Below are 20,137 nucleotides of genomic sequence, written 5' to 3' on the forward strand. Positions count from 1 at the left end.
GCGCATCTTTCTATTTTTAGAACGCCAAGAATTCCTCGGCTCTGCACGCACTGTTTTAAAAGGCCAATCAGAATAAAGTCATTGTCCAACGAAGACAAATAAAGAAGTAACACTGTATTTAAATCTTGAAAATGGATGTAAAGTTATGTAAATGCGAGTCTCCTGCTCAAGGGTTCGTTCTAAAAATAGAAAGATACGCGCAAAAGTTGATTCAAAGATCTACTGCATATGGAGGCTCCTACTAATGGGCTCCTGTCTGCGGTAAATAACTTGCCACAAGAAGGGTATACAGTCGTTAGAACTTGAACCGCAAAGTGCAAACTCGACAGCAAGGCAATGCCACGTGACACAAAATACGCGATGCCAAATGTCTCTATTACAACAGCGGCAACTTCAACGATAACTCCTTTTCAAAATCCACTCTAACTTACCAATATCTTAAGGATTTCGTAATAATGCCATCTCGTTAACGTAACACGTGAGTAAAGTATGCCGTAAGTGATTTGGTACGGACCGATTTGAAGTAGTCTCTTGCAGCTGTTATAGGGGCGTCACGCAACGCTCACCCCGCCGTTTTTTATTTTTTGTCTTTTCTTCGGGGGGAGCGCTGCGTGATTAAAACCAAAAAGCGGTTGCGAAGGAGACTAGATTGAAAGTAAACATAAATAATGCACGATTCACCGTTGTGTGCTTACGTTTTCGTCTCTAAAATCTTAAATTAGGTCATTTCAGGTGGTTGTTAAAGGAGCAGTGTCACGCTATTTTAGTCAAACTTCAAAACACTAAAAGACGTCCTTGCATTAATAAAAACCAAAAAATAATGCTGTAGTTTTGTTGCCAATGACCACTGAAGTTGACTGAAGCTATTTTTTTGTTGTTTGCATCCAAGGATGGCAAGGATGGAAACGGAATGAAACTTGAAAAAACTGGCCAGTCTTTTCAAGTTTGGAGACACCAGAAATTATATACTAATAGCTCTTTGTGCCATAAATATATTTCATAACTTGTCAGTGGGTTCTCAAAAATGGTGTACGAGTGAGCTAAAGTACTAATTTAGATTTTTACCCATTTTTGACCTAAAATAGCAAATGTGGCATGACAGTGCCCCTTTAAGCGGAGTACGGCAAAGAAATGCACTAACATGCGTGTCACATTTGTTGCCCGATTATCTGTAACCAATGAGATTCTTGTTTAATGGCGTTGCCGTTGCTGCAGCGGCAATTGATGTTAAAACTACTTATTGATTCCGAAACTCACTTACAAGCTCAACCAACGCAACAAACGTCGCAAATATCCAAAGGGCGCCGCTACCAGAGGAAAGCCAGCAGCTTGGTGTTTGAAAAAGCAAACAAACAAACAAACAAACAAATAAACCAAACATGGGTTATTTAGTTTTGAACTCCTTCCTGTGAATAGTTGAAGATTGTTCGTCTATTTTTCTAAAAAGGTCTCTGAAGTAATCCGACATTGGAATAGCTTAAAACGTTAATAACGAAAGTCCGTGATTGGTTAGACAGACAAAATGTCATTACAATGGGGTGATTCTCCAGGCATTTTAAACACATCCTCAGACAAAATTAAATAATCTGGCTTTCTTTGTTTCTACCAAAGTGCTTTCGTAAACCAGTAATCGGTTCTACTTTGCCAAAAGTTCCAGCAATGAGTCTCTAAAGCTTCGCGCAGTGTGCCGTTCGCATGCAAAAAAATTAAAGAAAAATCGGCTTGTGTAGTTCAAATGACACACCTGCAGAGCCATGTTGGTCATAGCGAAAATGCAATACGAGACAGTTAATTAAGTTAGCTTCACCTTAATTAAAGTTGTTAGAAAAGTAAGCTAACAGCGAATTTCTCGTACAAAAACATCATTGACCAGCAATATTTGCTATCTCATGAGACTGGTTACTCTTGGTCTATGGACAGGAGCAATGAAGCGATTTTGACAGAGAGTTCATCGCACTTGGAAATGATCAACTTATGCAGCTGATTAAGAATTCTGAAAAGGCTTCAACGACTGATCAAACCTCGAATTTTTTCAAGTGGCCGTCAGCCATGCCTGATTTCGCTGCAATGATTTCTCAGTCATCAATCACCTTACTCTGCAAATCAATTAATCTACAGGATATACAGGACATCCCATTTATATTCTCTAGGAGAAGTAAAGTAGTTCCTTATCAGTTAAAACAAACAAAACACTTTCTTAAGGCAAGAGCTGGCTGGCAAAAATGATAAGCTTACTGTTCGTCGCTGACAAAACTATCGATTCCGTTTTTTCCAGTCGCGATGCCCAAAGATATGCTGACAAAAACTGCGCGTATCCCTGAAATGGAGAAAAGTGTGATATTAGTACACCCTTGTCGTTTCTGCCACTAGTTTCGACATAGCTTCAGTGCTGTTGACCACCAACAACAAGTGGCATAGAGCGTTTGGTATTTCGTAGCAGTAATCTAACCTCAAGATCTAGATGTGTAGGCACAAGCCGTTAGACATGCATGTCAGTGGCTTTGTACGGGCCAGAAACAGAGCAAAAAACAAATTCACATAGAAAGAACTTAGACGTATGTGACTATCGATATCTCGGGAGGATCTTCCGAGTAAAGTGTCAATGTAGAAATCTGGATCAGGACCCAGCAGGACGAACTTTGCACTCAAGTGAGAGAGACAAGATGATGACGTACATAGTTCGGATGTGCAAAACAAGCACGTCCTCCGGGAGGACGAGAGGGAAAAGGGGGACTAAGATGAAGCGAGGAATTGAAGAAAGAAACTGCAAAGGGGCGTGAAGTTTTTAGATACTATCTGGGACTAGACCATGGCTAGAGCCAGATAGCAGAGGATGCTTTATGGGATTGAAACGTGGACCCTGACCAAGATGCTGGGGAAAATTGTCAATAGATGCTACACTAGAATGCTGCGAACGGCCCTGAACGTGCATAGGCAAGAACAAATGACTACTCAGGAACCCTACGGGAGTCTCCCAAGAGTCTGTGAAACAATCCGTATGAGAAGACTAAGACGAGCTGGTTATTGTGCCCCTCACAATGAAGAAACCACAGGTACCCCGAGCTCGATATATTATGCAAGAGTAGAAATATATCGTCAGCAGATCACAGACGATAGGAGGAATTAAGGGCCGCCAAACTCTGAAAACGTTTGCTTCGAGAGCCATCGAATGAGGCTTTTTTCAAAACCCGAGTTAACCAGACCGTTGGAAGATCCTTTATCGACCCGCAATAAGATTCACGATTGAGCACCCAAGTTGTTCCCATTGAAAGCAAGCAAATGTTTCCAGAGTTTGGTGGCCCTTAATTCTTCCTTCTCATTGTATAAGCGGCTCGAATGAAGCAGACGAATAGCTAGCAGAGGTATCGTTTGTGATCTACGTGGAATTTCGAGGCGATCGAATCCTTGGGAGCCAATTTTCTTTTCTTTCGATGATTCCGGCGGCTTCGTCTCGGTGCCCAACCTTGGGAAAGAATACTGATAGAGAGAAAAGAAGAGGAACCAAAAACCACCTAAATCGCTCTTAATAAACCCAGAAATCATACCAGAGACAAAAACACACAGGACTGAAGCAGGGTAAGCTATTTTTTAAATTTGAAATCGTGAATATTTTTTTGAATTTTGAGAAAAACCGTTTTCCCCATACAAATCCTTATATTTCTACTCTTGCATAATGTAGTACTGTACAGATACTCGTATATCGAGCTTGGGCTACCTGTGAAAAAACGGCTTCGATTTTAAAGTGCTGTTTTGGAAACCGCAACTTGGTCACCCAAATCGAGGTAGACCAAGAACTGCATACATTGTCACCATCAAGACTGACACTGGCTTCGATTTTAAAGTGCTGTTTTGGAAACCGCAACTTGGTCACCCAAATCGAGGTAGACCAAGAACTGCATACATTGACACCATCAAGACTGACACTGGATTGGAGAATATTAAAGAAATAAGAGACGCCATGGTCGATCAGTCCCTTTGCAACTAAGATTTTGTCTGCCTGTCTGTCAGTCAGTCAGTCAGCGAGCGAGCGAGTGAGTGAGTGAGTGAGTGAGTGAGTGAGTGAGTGAGTGAGTGAGTGAGTGAGTGAGTGAGTGAGTGAGTGAGTGAGTGAGTGAGTGAGTGAGTGAGTGAGTGAGTGAGTGAGTGAGTGAGTGAGTGAGTGAGGGAGGGAGGGAGGGAGGGAGGGAGGGAGGGAGTGAGTGAGTGAGTGAGTGAGCGAGCGAGCGAGCGAGGGAACGAGCGAGCAAGCAAGTAATGGAGGAAAATGTGTGCCCGACTCAGCGTATGTTAATATTGGATTAAGAAGATAATAATGATGATGATGATGAAAAATTGTATTTTCGATGTGGACTCGAGGATACTCGAAAAAATCCGAATACTTCTTTGCAGGAGTCGAATCTATACCCACAACCTTCCGATTACTAGTTCGGATTCTCTACCACCGAGCTACAAAAGACCGTGGGATCCAAGCCACGTAGGTTAGACTCTGCAAAGGAGTACTCGGATTTTTTCCGAATATTCCCGAGTCAACATCGCCGGACAAGTAAATCTGTCATTTCATTCTCTGAAGTTAACATGGAACATACAGTCGAACCTGTATATAACAGCCCTGTATTAAGCGCCCAGTTTTCAAAGTCCCGATTTTTCGCTCATACAAACGCTGTACTTGTTACCTGTATATTAGGCGGCCACCTCTATTAAGCGGCCGCGGCCACCCTGTGGCCGTCCCATGTTTGTCTTTCTTTGTTATTTTTACCTGTATTAAGCGGCCACCCCTGAACGGAAAATAAGCCGTATGCCACTTTTTGCGGTGTTTTATTGTGTTTAAAATGCAATACATCATCACTATGAAGAAAGATCATTTGCAAAGCTACTGTAAAGTGACAATCGGCTCTTTAGTGTCGTTAACGCTTTCCAGATGTCCGCAATGTGCTTAAGTACAATACAAAATCAAAAACGCAAAAAAAAAAAAATCGTTTTGAAGATATGCTTTACTCTTCAGCTACAAATTCCTCTTCAATTAGCTTGTTCTTTAGCTATGTGATGGAGAATGGATCGCCTTCAAACCTATACTCGCAAGGGATTTCCAGGCCATAACCTCCACCTCTGTTAACTCGCTTGCCTTTTCACCGTAACTTTCTCCTTGCTTGTAGGCCGTTTCAAAACATTTGGTTAGCCACAATGCCATCAACTTAGGTGCATGTCCAATCACTTCATAATCGTTCATAATTTAATTAGGGTGAGAATATGGTTTCGAAGCGGTTTTGCCACGTCCAGATCTTGTAACTCTCGGTGTAACACTAGATTTCCGTAATTTTGGGCGAGCAATTGCCACAGTATTCGAGTCTTCCTTATTTTGCGGCTCTCGCCTCAATGCGTACATCTCATCGACTTTTGGCTCCCATATACTCAAGTATGCATGGTACCCACGCATATATAAAAGTAGACGTGAAGAAGTTCCTTTGTCATGTTTTAGCTGTAGAAAGAACTTTCCAAGTGATCCACATCAGATAATGAGTCAACAGTGGGGTGTTTTACAAAACGTCCGCCGATAATTTGGTAGTCAAAAAGGCGAGAAATGTCTAAAGCCGCTCCAATAGACATGTAAGCGCCTCACATGGCTGCTGTCGATTTCGACCTCTCTTAGATAATTTGTATATTTTCAATTTTTACCAATTTCTTTGACCCGAATAATTGTGTGTCTATTCCAACAGTAAAAGAGTCTAAAACTCATGGCTCAAAAAGAATGTTTGTTCCTGCCGTGATGCTTTCCAATGTGATGTCTTTAGCGCCCAAGATAGACGAAATTCGAGTCGCTATTATAGATGCAAATGTGGATGTCGCTTGCTTTACAGAGACATGGTTGCGTGAACACATAAACGATGATGTTATTGCAATACCCGGCTATAACATCATTCGCCGTGATAGAAAGCAGCACCAGCACGGCGGGGTGTGTGTGTACATTAACAAGACCATCAAGTGCAAAATATTAGACGAACTATCGGATGAAAAGTTTGAAGTTATATGGGTGAAATTGCGTCCTTACAGGCTTCTCAGGGGGATGTCGTGCATTGTTGTTGCTAATGTTTACCACCCGCGGACTGAATGCGGCGCTTCAGATGCGGAGATGTTGAGTTTTCTGTACGAGTCTATGTCATCTATCGAAGCTCGTTTTCCGAGCTGTGGAATTTTAATTGCGGGCGATTTCAACAGGCTTGACACTAGCGGTTTTCAAAATGCGTTTCAACTCAAGCAAATCGTCAAGTTTCCCACCCGTGGCAATCGCACGTTAGACCCTATTTTTACAAACATGAAATCATTTTATAAAGATCCTATTAATCGCCCAGCGTTTGGGCTTTCAGACCACATCACCGTTGAACTCCATCCCTTAGAACGTTGTGAACACGCCAATGGAAATCGGAGAGTGATGTCAAGAGACCTCAGAGAAACTAAAAAGATCGCCGTGAGTCAGTATTTGAGAGAGGTTGACATCTTGTCTCTAGTTCAAGACAAGGACTTATGTGAGGAGAAGACCCAAGTGCTTGAAAAGGTGATCATTACGGGCCTCGACCGAGTTATGAAGTTTAAATCAAAGAAAGTTGCTTCTAATGAGCCGCCATGGGTTAATGTTTCTCTCAAAACGCTCATTCGGCGTCGCCAGCAAGCCCTGGTCAGCGGTAATATGATCGACTATAACATTCTTCGCAATAAAGTCAACCGTGCAAGGAAGAACTGCCGAGCTAAATTCTACGAGGCTAAGGTAAAACATTTTAAATCATGTAAGCCTGCAGTCTGGTGGAAGGAAGTAAAAAATCTTAGTGGTTTTGCACAACCTACTCTCGCCGACCCACTTGTAGATTTCCAGCACGTCGTCGGCGGACAGGGCGAGCCCCCTAAGGACTCTCGGTTCCTGGCGAATCTGATCAATTCCAGCTTCCTCTCTCCTATGAGTGTGTTCGAACCACTACGTGCGCGACCGAGCGAGCACAATAACGCAGCACCTGTTGAGCCACGCCCGAGGCTCATCACAGAATATTCTGTTCTACAGAAGCTGCGCACTCTCGACCCCAACAAAGCGTCTGGTCCTGATCAAATCCCCTCTTGGCTTCTCAAAGATAATGCGGATATACTTGCTGCCCCTGTAGCAGACATCCTGAATTCTAGCTTCCAGGAGAGTCGCCTACCTAAGTCATGGAAACGAGCGGATATTACACCCCTCCCCAAGCAGTCACTAGTGCTTGATGTTAACAGGCATCTGCGACCTATATCACTAACGCCAATACTGTCAAAAGTGGCCGAAGACTATGTGGTTAAGGAATACATCAAGCCAGCCGTCCTGGTCAAAGTTGATTGGAATCAATTTGGAACGGTTCCCAATTCCTCTACTGCGCATGCTCTCATTAGTATGCTGCACACAGACACCGCGGCAAAATGAGTGCGCAGGCTTGAGCCACCCGTGAATCGTTTCCACGCGCGAGGGACTGGTACCAATTAAATTTGCACAACAGCGCGGCAAAATGGCGGCAATTTAAATTTTCTGTGTTTGTTTTCATTTTGCGATGATAAGGACAACACTACTTTGATAAGGTTTAAATTTTGAAGAGAGCTTCCTGAAAGACTAATCTTCCCTGTGTCTTTTCAAACCAAAAAACTATAGTTCAAACCAGGATAATTTTACTTTGCATTCGAGCGCTAGAACAAAAGGACGAAGTTCGTAATGTTATTAGTCGCGATGGTCTCTGCGTTGGTAAACCTCTGGGGGGAAAACTGTGCACTGAGAAGGAAACGCCGGGTAAACATCTTTGCAAGGGCAGAATGATAATTCCTTCTGCGAAGATGGCTTATGTTGCTCCTGTTGAATGAGGAAATCGTCTGTTTGTTTCATTGGAATCATTTGAAAGTGAGAAATAAGCTTAAGTTCTTTTCATGCCCGCATCCCACTCATTCGGCAACTTGGATAAGTCACTTACCTGCCCTCCATTCTCATATTTTACAACACTAGTTGCTTTTACAAGAGCGAGACAATAAAATAAAGAAAAGAAGTCTTAATTTTAAGAGAGGATCGCAAAAAAGGTTTGAAACTAAGTATAAATTTGACTCCAATGCTACTTGATGTTTCCCTTTTACTTGGAATTTGGTAGTGGTCCATCGTTGAATATATTTTTCCAGTATTTTTCCTGCAGCTGGCTGGTAACTGTAATTTTTTCTCCAGCTTTGTCGATCACATTGTAGAGCCTTGCTGGGATGAGCGTGGGGAGACATGAGAATCATGATAATGAATTTAAGAAACCATTCACCTGCATGTGTTTGTAAGATACTGATTTCACTTTTGCATGCATTGCACCAGCAAAAATCCAGCCTAAATTTTGCACTGTGTGTAAAGATACTGAGAGAGGAATGTAATCATTCATCCAGCAAGACTAGAGGCATTCTGCTTCATACTGTAACATTGTATTGTGCACAACTGATCCAGTTTCACTACCCAATGATAGACCCACAATATTGGCTCTATCTGGACCCACAATGACTCTATCTGATTCCTTTTCAACAACAACCACAACAACTACTATGGTATGTGTTACCACAAAACACAATATACAGTAACTCAAATATCTCTCTAATTTTATTGTTGTAAGTACCGTATATTCATTATTAAGACTATTACAAGTAGGAGCATTCTCAGAAGTTAAAATCCAAACCCATGCTCAGCAAGAGAAAGACTAGAATAACATACAGCTGTATTAATGAAAGTAAGACAGCTTACTTGAATTAAAAAAAACAAATTATATTTGCTTGTTCAAACATTGACTTAGAAGGTGTGGCAAGTAAATAATTATCGTCCTTTTTCTAGACAATTTTGAAGAGCTGTTTGGAAACCATCTTGTATTAATCACTGACATGCTCACATCTGTGATGTTTAATTTGCAGTAATACTGTTGTCATCATGCAGGATCTCATGCAGGAAAAAATGAGAGATGAATAACAACCCTGGTTTTTTTCATCACAAAACCAATAAAATATTCAACGCTGAAATCCTCATCACAATCTCTGAAAACAATCTGGAATGTTGCTTGCCATGCATGGTTTGACCAGATCAGCACACACACACCAGGAAGAGTTTTAGACTTAAGCACTGGAATAAGAATAAATGACATGTTTAAGAAACAACAGGAAACTGATCAAAGTAAAGCAATAATATTATTATCACTAGGTCATTTTCATGCACAAATGTCACTTAAGATACTTGAAAAAAAAACATGGAAATCTGTGCCCTATTTGTAACGATCCCTTTATGAAAAAACTAAACAACTTAACTGACTCCCTTAATAAGAGGTTTTGTCTAACAATGCAGATAAAGACAGTTGCTCACATCTTGAAAGTAATGACAATCAAAATGACAGCCAGCCAGATATCAACACTTTCCACAAGATTTCTTCGGGTGAGATGACTGGGACAATGAAATCAACAGAAATCTAGAGATCAATTAAATTTAATCATACCCCAACCTGGTGTGTCCTGCAAAGCAACACAGAGCTGGAAAAGAAAGAGCATCACCATCTACCATACAAACCATTTCTCTTGCTGTGGAGAACCAGGTCACAGAAAAATCCATGGCTCTCAAATCACATCTCATAGGTTAAAACCCTCCGCGTTTTTAGAGGAATTGCCCTTAGGGGAAAAACAGTAAACGAAAAATGTTATCAGTTTAAAATTTACAACTTTTAGGTCTTCAACGGTGTGACCGAAACACGAGCAAACATGGTTTGGCAAAGATAACTACTATAACTTCCATGGAAACGACATAAACAAATAAATATTTCATGCCTAAAATAAGCTTACCTCTTTTGACTTTCTCGTTGGAAACAACTCGGAACTACTGTTTAGTTTTTCTGTCGAGTCCATGTTGAGCGTGAGATCTTGATCATCAAAAGGTCCAATAGAACTTTTCCTTCACCGCCGAATAAACTCAAAAACAAAGAGCTCAAAAGCTCGAATCAAATCAATCAAATGTGTTCGAAGCGGAGCATGCGCACTCATTTTGCCGCGGTGTTCCTGCATACATGGTATCAGAAGACCGACGGCAACAGCTCTACGGTCCGTGTAGTTCTATTTGACTTCAAGAAGGCTTTCGATCTGATTGATCACCACATTCTATTGGAGAAGCTTAAGAACTTTGATATGCCTGAGTGGGTTCGTCTGTGGATTGAAGATTTCCTCACTGATCGGCACCAAAGAGTCAAGCTCTCTCAAGAGTGGGGTAGAGTCCCTGCCGGCGTACCACAAGGGACTAAGCTTGGTCCCTGGCTCTTTATGGTGATGATCAACGACCTCCAAGTCGAAGGCGTTAATCTATGGAAATATGTCGACGACACCACCATAAGTGAAACAACCCACAAGAGTGATTGTAGTCAGATCCAAACAGCTGTAGATAATTTAGTTTGGGCAGCTCATGCAGATCGGTTCCAGCTGAACGAAGCAAAATGTAAAGAGTTGCAGATTTGTTTTGCTAGATCTAAGCGTTCATTTCCACCTGTCGTCATCAATAATAAGAACATCGAAGTTGTTAAGAGTGCCAAACTTTTGGGTCTCTTCATCTCTGGCGATTTGAAATGGAACGCGCATGTTGCTGAGATAGTTAAGAAGGTAGCTTCCAGACTGTACTTGCTGAGGCAGTTAAAACGAGCGGGCCTCGACCCGCTCGAACTTGTATGTTTCTACACCACATGCATTCGGCCGGTCGCCGAATACGCCTGCGAGACCTTTTATAATAGCCTTCCCATATACCTATCAGATGAACTGGAAAGGCTTCAAAAACGCGCCTTTCGTATCATCTATCCCACGTTGAGCTATTCCGAAGCACGCGTCGTCCTGGGGCTGCCGCTATTAAGCGCTCGAAGAGAGGAACTCACCACGCGCCTCTTCGATAAGATCCTTCAAGACCCCAACCACAGGCTCCATCACTTACTGCCGCCAAAGAATGAATGCCAAGTAACTCTCAGGAAAAAGAGGACTTTCAATGTCCCTCTTTGTAAGACAAATCGCTTTCAGCGGAGCTTTTTAATGGCAAATTCTTCCTGTTCTTAGCTTTTAGTTCTCGGTGTGCAACTTTGCTTTTAATATATTTTTAGATTTAAATTTTAGATTTAAATTTTAAATATATTTTAGAATCTTTGTTCACTTGTAAATAGCCGTAATTCAGCCCTTGGCTGCAATGGTTATATAAAATAAAGCTATCTATCTATCTAGCTATCAATGCTCGCAAAGTTGACAGTTAACGACTTGCTCTGCAAATAAAAGTTTCGAGTGCTGAAGCGCCAGACTTACATGTCCGACTTTTTTAAGACTTCGTATTTCCTACCCTATTACTACTTTAACTTGAACAGTTTTGTGTTCTATTGTGCTACTTTCAATTAGAAACATTTCCGTTATTTATACACATTGAACAACTATGAAATGACGGAATTAGATATTTTGTTGTGAACTTAGTCATAGAAATGCAGTACAATAACTGTATACTTTAATGTTACTTTTATTATGCCGTTAAGTTACAAGTTGGCACTGAACTTTGTTTAAGGCCAGTAGATCGCTTGAAAGAGTGTTGATTGTTCCATTGTTTCCTTGCATGAAGTGTATTTGTAGGATACGCCATTAAAATTGACATTAGACCGCGCCCAGTGAGTATTTTTAGTGATCCTGTATTAAGCGGCCACCTGTATTAAGCGGCCAGTTTCTCAAGTCCCGAGGGTGGCCGTTATATACAGGATCGACTGTATCTCTCAGTACAATGATTATGGTCATAATGCTTAGATTTATTGTTTGAATTGTCTGTGTTATCTTATGATATGGAATGTCATTATTGCTGCGAGCCACAAAGCAAGCAGCAACACTAATCTTGACGGTCTCCCTGTGTGCTCTATATGCCAGGAAAAATCTCGATTTCTCGATTTTGTCTGTCTGTCTGTCTGTCTGTCTGTCTGTTTGTCTGTCCTGCTGATTTTGACGTCATTCTGTGACCCTCCAGCAAGAAAAAAATGGCGTCCGCAGTCGAGGAAGCAAAAACGAATTTTAGTCGAAGTCACGGAAAAATTACATTGTTGGCTTCTTTGGAGCCTAGCGGAGGCATCTGGCTGGTTTTTATCGCAAAACATCGCAATCGTAACCGATATTCATGGGAAAAACTGTAAAGTTCTGACTCTGTTGCATAAACATCGGCATTAGTATTCCAAGTGACTTGTCTATAACTTCGGCCGTTAACTTGTTTTCCACTCTCAAAATTACCTACTTTTTGCGTAGAGTACCTTTTAGAATGATTTCAGGTTTCTGATATGATACTTTTTGATTGGGAGGCATATTGTGACAAAAAAATCATGACTTCTGGCGATGCGTCAGGGGCACCCAACGACCAATTTGTTGTAAAATGTATTATTATACCCCAGTTAATGAAAATAAATGTTATTAAGGCATTTTCAGGTGTTTTTCAGTGTTGCTGGGAAAGCATTATCTGTTCCTTTTTCCCAGCAAGACACACAAGAAATTACCCAGCCAGCTAGATAAGTTTTCAGAGTTTCTACAGCCAGCTCGGGTTGAAATGCTAGAAAAAGTCAGTAATTCCCAGCCAAAACCTCTATGACAATAAAAAAATTTCCCAGCCAGCTCATCGGAACACCTGTATTTTTCCTCTGGAGCAGATAAAGTGAGAAACGGATTCGTTGGGTGCCCCTGACGCGTAAGTTACGTTATCGCTTTTGCCTGCATGCCTTTCATCACGTCTCTAAAAAATAATCATAAAATATTCGCGGAAGGTCGATTTCTCTGAAATTTCAAAAGGTGATTGGTAAAGAGTGGACCTTGGCTATCAATTAAAACATCTCTGTTTTGCAAGAGAATAATGCGACCTTTGAATTGTGTTCGTGAGTGACGTGATGTTTATCTTTGTCCTTGTTGTGCAAATTTTTACAGGGAAATGAAATTACAAAAAATTTCTACCGAAAGAACGTTAAATCTCTATTTTAAGCATTTATTTGAACATAAAAGAAGCAACACTTAGCCGGAAATAATATTATAAGTCAATACTTAGAAAAAAAATCGTAAAGGGGTTCATATATCAGTTAAAAGACATCTTTTAGGCAGTTGAGTCAATAAAGACATTGTTGTCTTAAATCATTGAATTGTTTCAATGTATTAAATACAACTGCAAGCTTTAAAAGTTGTGCAAATATTACTCAATACTTCCACATCTCATTCGCATCACTTCACTTGCAAATGCAGCAACTTAACAAATCGACGTGGTCAAAATGTTGTGGACTCAGGAGACCCAGCCGAGTGAGTCCACAACAAATTTTGACCGCTGTGATGACGAATATCGTTGTTGATAAGAATACAGACAACGCTGAACCACTTTCGATTTGTTTTTTGCCACAATATTCAACGCCAAAGAAAATTTTTATCAGTTCAGAGCGTGACCAAAATCATGACACGAAGAAAGAGCAAAGCGTTATCTATAACTTTCTCGCAATATGATTGTTTTTTTTTTTCCAGAATGGGCGTTCCTGATTGGCTATTACATTGTGTGACAAATTGACGTGAGCATGACGCGTACAGCGCTGTCTAGACTCTTATCAACAACGGAAAATTAGCCAATCAGAATGCGAGATTACAAGCAATTGTGGTAAAAGGGAATATAGAAGTACTGTATGATACGTTGCAGGAGCTACGAAATCGATACAGTTTGATTTTAACCATTATGGGCTTACCCCATGACAAGAGATGATACACGAGCATTTTGTGGCTAACGTTGTAGACTTTAACAGTGAACAAGTAAAGATGAATTCCATCCACCAGCATCCAGCATAAAGCTGCCATAAAAAATTACTGCATTAAAGCTGCTGCCGCCACACAGGCGCCCTGTAAAATATAATTGAGAAGCCGGTCATTGGTGCGATTGACTGCAAGAACAGATGCACTAGGATCCGTAACCTCCCTTCCAAGGCATGAGCGACCTGTAGAGTGGAGTATGAGTTGATGCACAAAGAAAAAAAATAGCGCAATCCAAAGCTAGTGCATATGTGCAGAACAGAGAATTCCTATTCGTGATAGCGTTTGTGCCCCAATCTGGAGTTTGCTATTATAACCAGGGGCCCGTTTCTCCAACGTCCCGAAATCTTTTTGGACCAGAAAGGGCATTTACAAAACTGCTATCCGATTTTTTTGACAAGATGGCCTTTTGACATGTTTTCAAAATAACGAAAAGCAAAATGGCTATGAAGTTTGGTGACTCTCCGTTCATAAAGTACATAGGCATTGTTATGCCACTCGAAAAAGTTTCGGGACTTTCGACGGGTCCTAGGTCATACCATAACGCCGAGTCTGCGACCAGTGCTTGGTTTCTTTGATGATGATTATAAACAAATCAGTTTTATTAATACATGCAGTACAGGGCCTACGCGTCATACCCCTGACGAACTAACTGGCCCGTTTTCTGGGGCCTTAGTGTGAGTTTCGGTCCTTGTGCAGGCCCTTGTTTCGGCCCTTGTGCAGGGATGGCGCAGTGGTGAGAGCACTCCCTTCCCACCAATGTGGCCTGGGTTGGATTCCCTGACTCGGCGTCATATGTGGGTTGAGTTTGTTGGTTCTCTTCTCTGCACCGAGAGGTTTTCTCCGGGTAATCCGGTTTCCCCTCTCCTCAAAAACCAATATTTGACTTGATTTGTGTTAAATGTTAATTTCACTTTACAGTGTCCTCAACTAGGGCTCCAGCGCTAGAATGACTAGACACTTAAATAAAGTTCCTTTCCTTTCGTTTTCTCAGTTCAATTTATGGCTCGGTTGCGAAACAGTGGCAAAACAAGAGCACGCACCAATTAGTCATCCTAAACCATTTTGGAACAGTTCTGACTAAAATTGATATGCCACAGTCATGTGTGATACTTTATGACAAATACAAAACGCAACGGTCATTCCATGCACCCCCTTGGCACTCGTTTCGAAAAATAGTCAATTACATGACTTTTGGAGGTCATATAGTTTATTTGTGGCCCGAGTAGCATCATTTTCGCCCGAGCGGAGCCAGGGTGCAAATGACGCTACGAGGGACACGAATAAACTATATGCCCGACAAAAGTCATGTGATTAATCATTATTATCAATACATCTTATTCCAAAATGGCCGCCATTTTAGCATTCTTTTGTTTCCATGCAAATTGGCCCTTATGACCTCGTGAAATTTAACCTTGAACGAGGCCATAAGGGCCAATTTGCATGGAAACAAAAAGAATATTAAAATGGCGGCCATTTTGGAATAAAGTGTATACACAAGGCCAAATCGTACAAATTCATTTAATAAGAAAAAATGTTTAACAGAGATGTAGCATGAATCTATGGTATGGAAATTTGTTGCTATAATACGATCAGCTACAAAAATTTTAATTTCGCGCTAAGTTTGGCATTGAAATGGTATCCTCAGGACCTCATTGGCCGAACGACGTTGTTTGACATCTTTGCATGCGCAGTTAATCAGAATCAGGGGGGCAAATGCATTTTAGCTCGGGCATTTCCCGTTTGGCCCGCAAAATGGCACGTTTTACAGAGGGCTGTTTGTCATTCGGCCTGGCGTATTGATAATAGTGGTTAGTTATTAATGACCGTCGAGTGTGACATTTTATATACACACAGCAGCTTCACCTCGCCAACCTAACGCAATATTATGTAGTTCTCATAAAGTTTCACACCTGACTATAGCGTATCAATTCGATCTAGTAACTACTTAGCGCGCTCGCCTCACATCCTACATAATTAGACAGTCTGTTTTTCCTTTCGTTCGCCTCGTCTTTCTCTCATCCATTTTTCTCATTCATTCGGTTTTTTCTAACCATATTGGCCGTGACATTAATTCCAACAAGAAAGGTGATTTGTCCTGTCAATAGAGAGGACATCAAGCTCACACGAATCTGGAATAAAGGCGAACTCCTCTCTCTAGAGAAAAGTAAACAAAAAGAACATGAACTCACACATCAATTATTTGTTAATTATGAAATGGAGGTGGGCGGCCGGGTCACTACTGTAAATCTGTAAATGTTCTATTAGAGCCCCTTCTCCCCACCCCCCCCCCCCCCAACGCTTATTCACGGCATCGTTTTTACACTTCATTTTCTTTTGTTACCACCGTCGGTGGTATCGCCGTTATGACGGATGACGCAAAAGGTAGATTCCTTAGTAGATTCCTTTGTCCTTTTGATTGCCCCTCAACATTTGTACCCAGATCATTTGCATAACGGCACATGTTACATATACATTCATATTTAACCACTCCCCACAGGGGCTTCTTTGGGCAAATGATACATATAATGATGCAACAGAACAAAAACTGTTTTAAGAATCAAGTGCAGCCGAGAAGTTGAACCAGGGTCAGAACTCGTAAGCTCCGACTGGATCTTGAAGCAACCACCCTAACCACTGGGCCACAGTCCCTCCTTCGAAAATACTTTGAGTAGCTTCTAGTTTCAAACACACTCGACCAATTGTCTCTTTTCCCAAAAAAAGGAGAAAAATCTTAATACTACTACTACATTTTTAAAGGTTTCTGATCTTGATAATAGGGAGCTTACGAGTCGACGACGTTCACACAACGGCGCCGTTGGGTCACCTCATGGTACCGCGTCACCGTCCTGTAGAATTTGTACTTTTATAAGATTTTCACACAGGAACTGTGGAACGTTCGATTCGGAAGAGAAAACAAACGATGAATGCAAGGCTTAGTCTCGTTTCTACAGGCCTAAGGAGGACATTTATAAACTTGCTGAACAGCTTCAGCTGCCTGACGAGATGACCACTTCTTATGCATGTGTCTCAAGGGCTATGCATGACGATTTGGCTTTAAATTTCGCTAGCGCTTTTGTTTTTAGTTGGACTATTCGCCATGGTGCAGCAGAAGGTCGTTACTTCAATAACATGCCCCTAAATGTGATACTTGATGACTTGGCAAAAACACCTGGAGCATCAAGAGAAAATTTGACAACTAACCTCGCTTCTATTTTCAATATCGTCAACTTTCGCGCGACTCCGGCAAGTGCTCATAGAGGCATGCAAGCAGACATATCACGCAACGTCACGGCGCCGTCGTGCAAAGGTCCTTAATAAAATGATACAATCGTGCAAATGGTCTATTACTATTACGTCTTTGTGACTTACGCCTATATAGATTGGTTGCATATCACAAACACAATTCCACGCAGAAACTCTTAAGATGATTTATTTCATATATTTTTGTGACGTACGTTAGCACCAAGTGGCTGATTATAGTGATGACAGATCCCAGGATAGACAATCCCAAGCCTACATACGTGAGGATCTCCAATAGGTTCCTGTCCGTTTGAGACTGTTCAAAATTGTGAAAATTCATTAATAATTCATGAAGAACAGCTGAGGACAACACAATTCAGTTCACATAACATTTAATGGTACAAATAAGAATGAACATCTCATCGTCACCGACCCTATTCGCTAAGGCGGATCGAATTATGTTTTACACTCCTCTAATGGCAGGCAAGTTCCGTAACCCAAACATCTCACACGTTTGTTATTTTGCTCGGTTTGTCTTTTATGGTTTTTTCTAACACATAATACATACATAATAAATATACATTGTATATATTGGAAGTTGCTGTTGGTATTTATAAAACAAAAGTAGAAACTTTAGCCTATTTGAACTCTATAAATACAAACGGTGCTCAATTTTAAAATAACTTTTGTAATTCAGACCGTGTTTATTTTGTAGTGCTGGTCTCGCTTCTCTCGTCTCATACACGACATGATGTTTTATGAAATTATTTGATTATTATGGAAACGATTACAGTTTTATGTGCACTTACGAGTTTATCATCAACATTTGTGAGGTCCATAAGCACTGCAAAATGTGTTAAATGGTTGCAAACACACGCTGTTTCTGAGCTGCCGTGTGTAAAATTGACGTAACAACCGTTCCCTGACCATCGTAATGAATAGAGAAATATTAGTTAATATCCATTGAACAGTTTGTAAAATGAATCTTCAATTGGTGTCGAAAGTAATTTCGGGATTTCTTTGGTTTCTGCAGTGCTGCGCACGGTGATAAGCTCAAAATTCCCGAGCAGCCGTCTTAGCCAACCAAGGAAATTATTCGAAGTTTCCCGCGCGTTTCTCTTGCTGTGCGTCATGATTAAGCTCGATTTTATTTATAGGACGCCTCCCTTGGGAGATTCAGCACGTCCACTGCTGTAAAAACCAATCAAAACAAAGCTATCTCAGCATCAAAGGAAATATGATACTTTTTTCTGGAATAACCTGTTCCTAAAAAACAAATAATAAAATAAAATAAAACTAAAAATAAAAATTCGGAAAAGGGTTAAATCAAGGAATTAGTGGAGATAGAGACCCCCTGGATGAGCTCCTGTCCACGCGCGCGAAGGACCATGGGTAAGAAAATATGGTAACTCATCTGTTCGAGAACATTTGGTTTTGGTCCCTGTACGACCATACGTCCACCCCTCCGTGTATGACAATGTGACCAGAATCACGTGATCATATCGCGGGCTCAAGTTTAGAGCTTAACCAGGCGGCTATATTCCAGCTAGTTTACGTAAATAATTTTATGATCAATTGACACCTGTCAAAACAAGGCATCGGCTGAGTAGTAACACGTGACCATGTCGAGGGCTCAAGTTTAGAGCTCATCGAGATCAGCTGTTGACCGCTGACCAGGTACTGGGTTTCGATTGGATCGCAGGCTCAAGCCAGGTTAACGTATTGTAAGAATAAATAAGCCGAGAGCTCCGGTTTTAGGCTTGGCTAAATCTATATATTACACAAATATTGTTTAAAGTGTCTATGACAGATTTTTCTTAATTTACTCAATTGAAAGATCATGGTTTTCTGAGATGAAAACAATGAAAAAAATTCCATATCGATTCTGCTGCCATGCGGCCTTTAGAATGAGAAATCAACATTTTCACTTCCGGGGAAGAAGAGATACAAAACAACTGTGACGTCAACTGTGACGTCAACTGTGACGTCAACTGACGGCTGTCTGTGCCGTATTGCCCGAAACGGGAAATACCATAATCATCTTTGTTTGTCCACCCAAATTTTTGAGTAATCATTGTTTTTGTTTTCTCTTGGGACCAAGCCCCAAGAGAAGCTGGAAACAATGCTTATGCAAAATTTGGGTTGGCAAACAAAGAGTATTATGGTATTTTCCGCTTTGGGCAATTGACATTCCCAGTCTCCTTACGAGCGCGGTTTTGTATCACCTGTCCCCCAGAAAGTGAAAATTCCGATTTTTAAAAGGCTGGAAATCAGTATGGAATTTTTTGGGTTTTTTTAAATCTCAAAAATGATGTTTCGATTGAGTAAATTAAGAAAAATCTGCCATATACATTTTAAGTTTTCTTACTTGCATTCTGAGATATTCCAGGACACACATTCTCTATTATTTCCTGCGGACTAAAGTCAAGTAAACTTCTTGGAACTTGTGCAACTATCAATCCCATTAAAAGCAATTAAAACTCTGCTCTGACGAAAGCTACAAGATTAAACTTAGTTAAATTCTCAAATAGACACAATAGGCGCGTCTTCGATGCTACGGACGAAGAAAAAATAATGTCAAAAAAATTGATCACGCCATCGTATTTCTTCCAATTAGAATATGTCAAATTTACTTTTTTACGACAAAATCAGTTAAACTGCAATCAGAGCTAGGCGAGCGATCAGTATCACAGATCATAAGTTTAGGATGATGATCTTTTTTACGAAAGGTTGAGATCCATTGATTTATTAGCCAATCATACTAAAAGGCCTTTTAACCGGACTGAACAGATTTAGCAAATAAATTGCATGTTGCATCTGTTTAGTAATAGATCCCGCATGACGTCAAAATGTGGCAAGAACAAAAACGTGGCATACGAAGCGGTGTCACAATTTGGCGTCATCTGTGATTGTTTTTTGATGACGCCAGCTATGCGTCTGTCCTCTAATGGATCATATGTGAGAACGCATAATGCAAAATAAGTTTATTATGTAATCACTGATACCTTCAAGTTCTTAAAGACCAAGGTGACATTTTTTAGCAATCCTGCTTTTGAAGGAGGAAATAGTGAAGCTGACA

The 20,137-nt window shown here is 40.8% G+C and overlaps 1 protein-coding gene and 1 pseudogene across 1 annotated transcript; one reads left to right on the forward strand and one right to left on the reverse strand.

Annotated features, from left to right (window-relative positions):
- LOC137976533 (adhesion G-protein coupled receptor D1-like) overlaps positions 1-17,974 on the reverse strand; it is a 24,569-nt pseudogene extending 6,595 nt beyond the window's left edge.
- LOC137975515 (uncharacterized) lies at positions 5,747-11,085 on the forward strand. The gene is made up of 3 exons (XM_068822625.1): positions 5,747-6,760; positions 6,803-7,408; positions 10,054-11,085. The coding sequence occupies exons 1-3, from the start codon at positions 5,747-5,749 to the stop codon at positions 11,083-11,085; spliced, it is 2,652 nt and encodes an 883-aa protein (XP_068678726.1).
- Positions 17,975-20,137: the final 2,163 nt, after the last annotated feature.

This window comes from Montipora foliosa, chromosome 11 (assembly GCF_036669935.1).
Source record: "Montipora foliosa isolate CH-2021 chromosome 11, ASM3666993v2, whole genome shotgun sequence".
NCBI lineage: Eukaryota > Metazoa > Cnidaria > Anthozoa > Scleractinia > Acroporidae > Montipora > Montipora foliosa.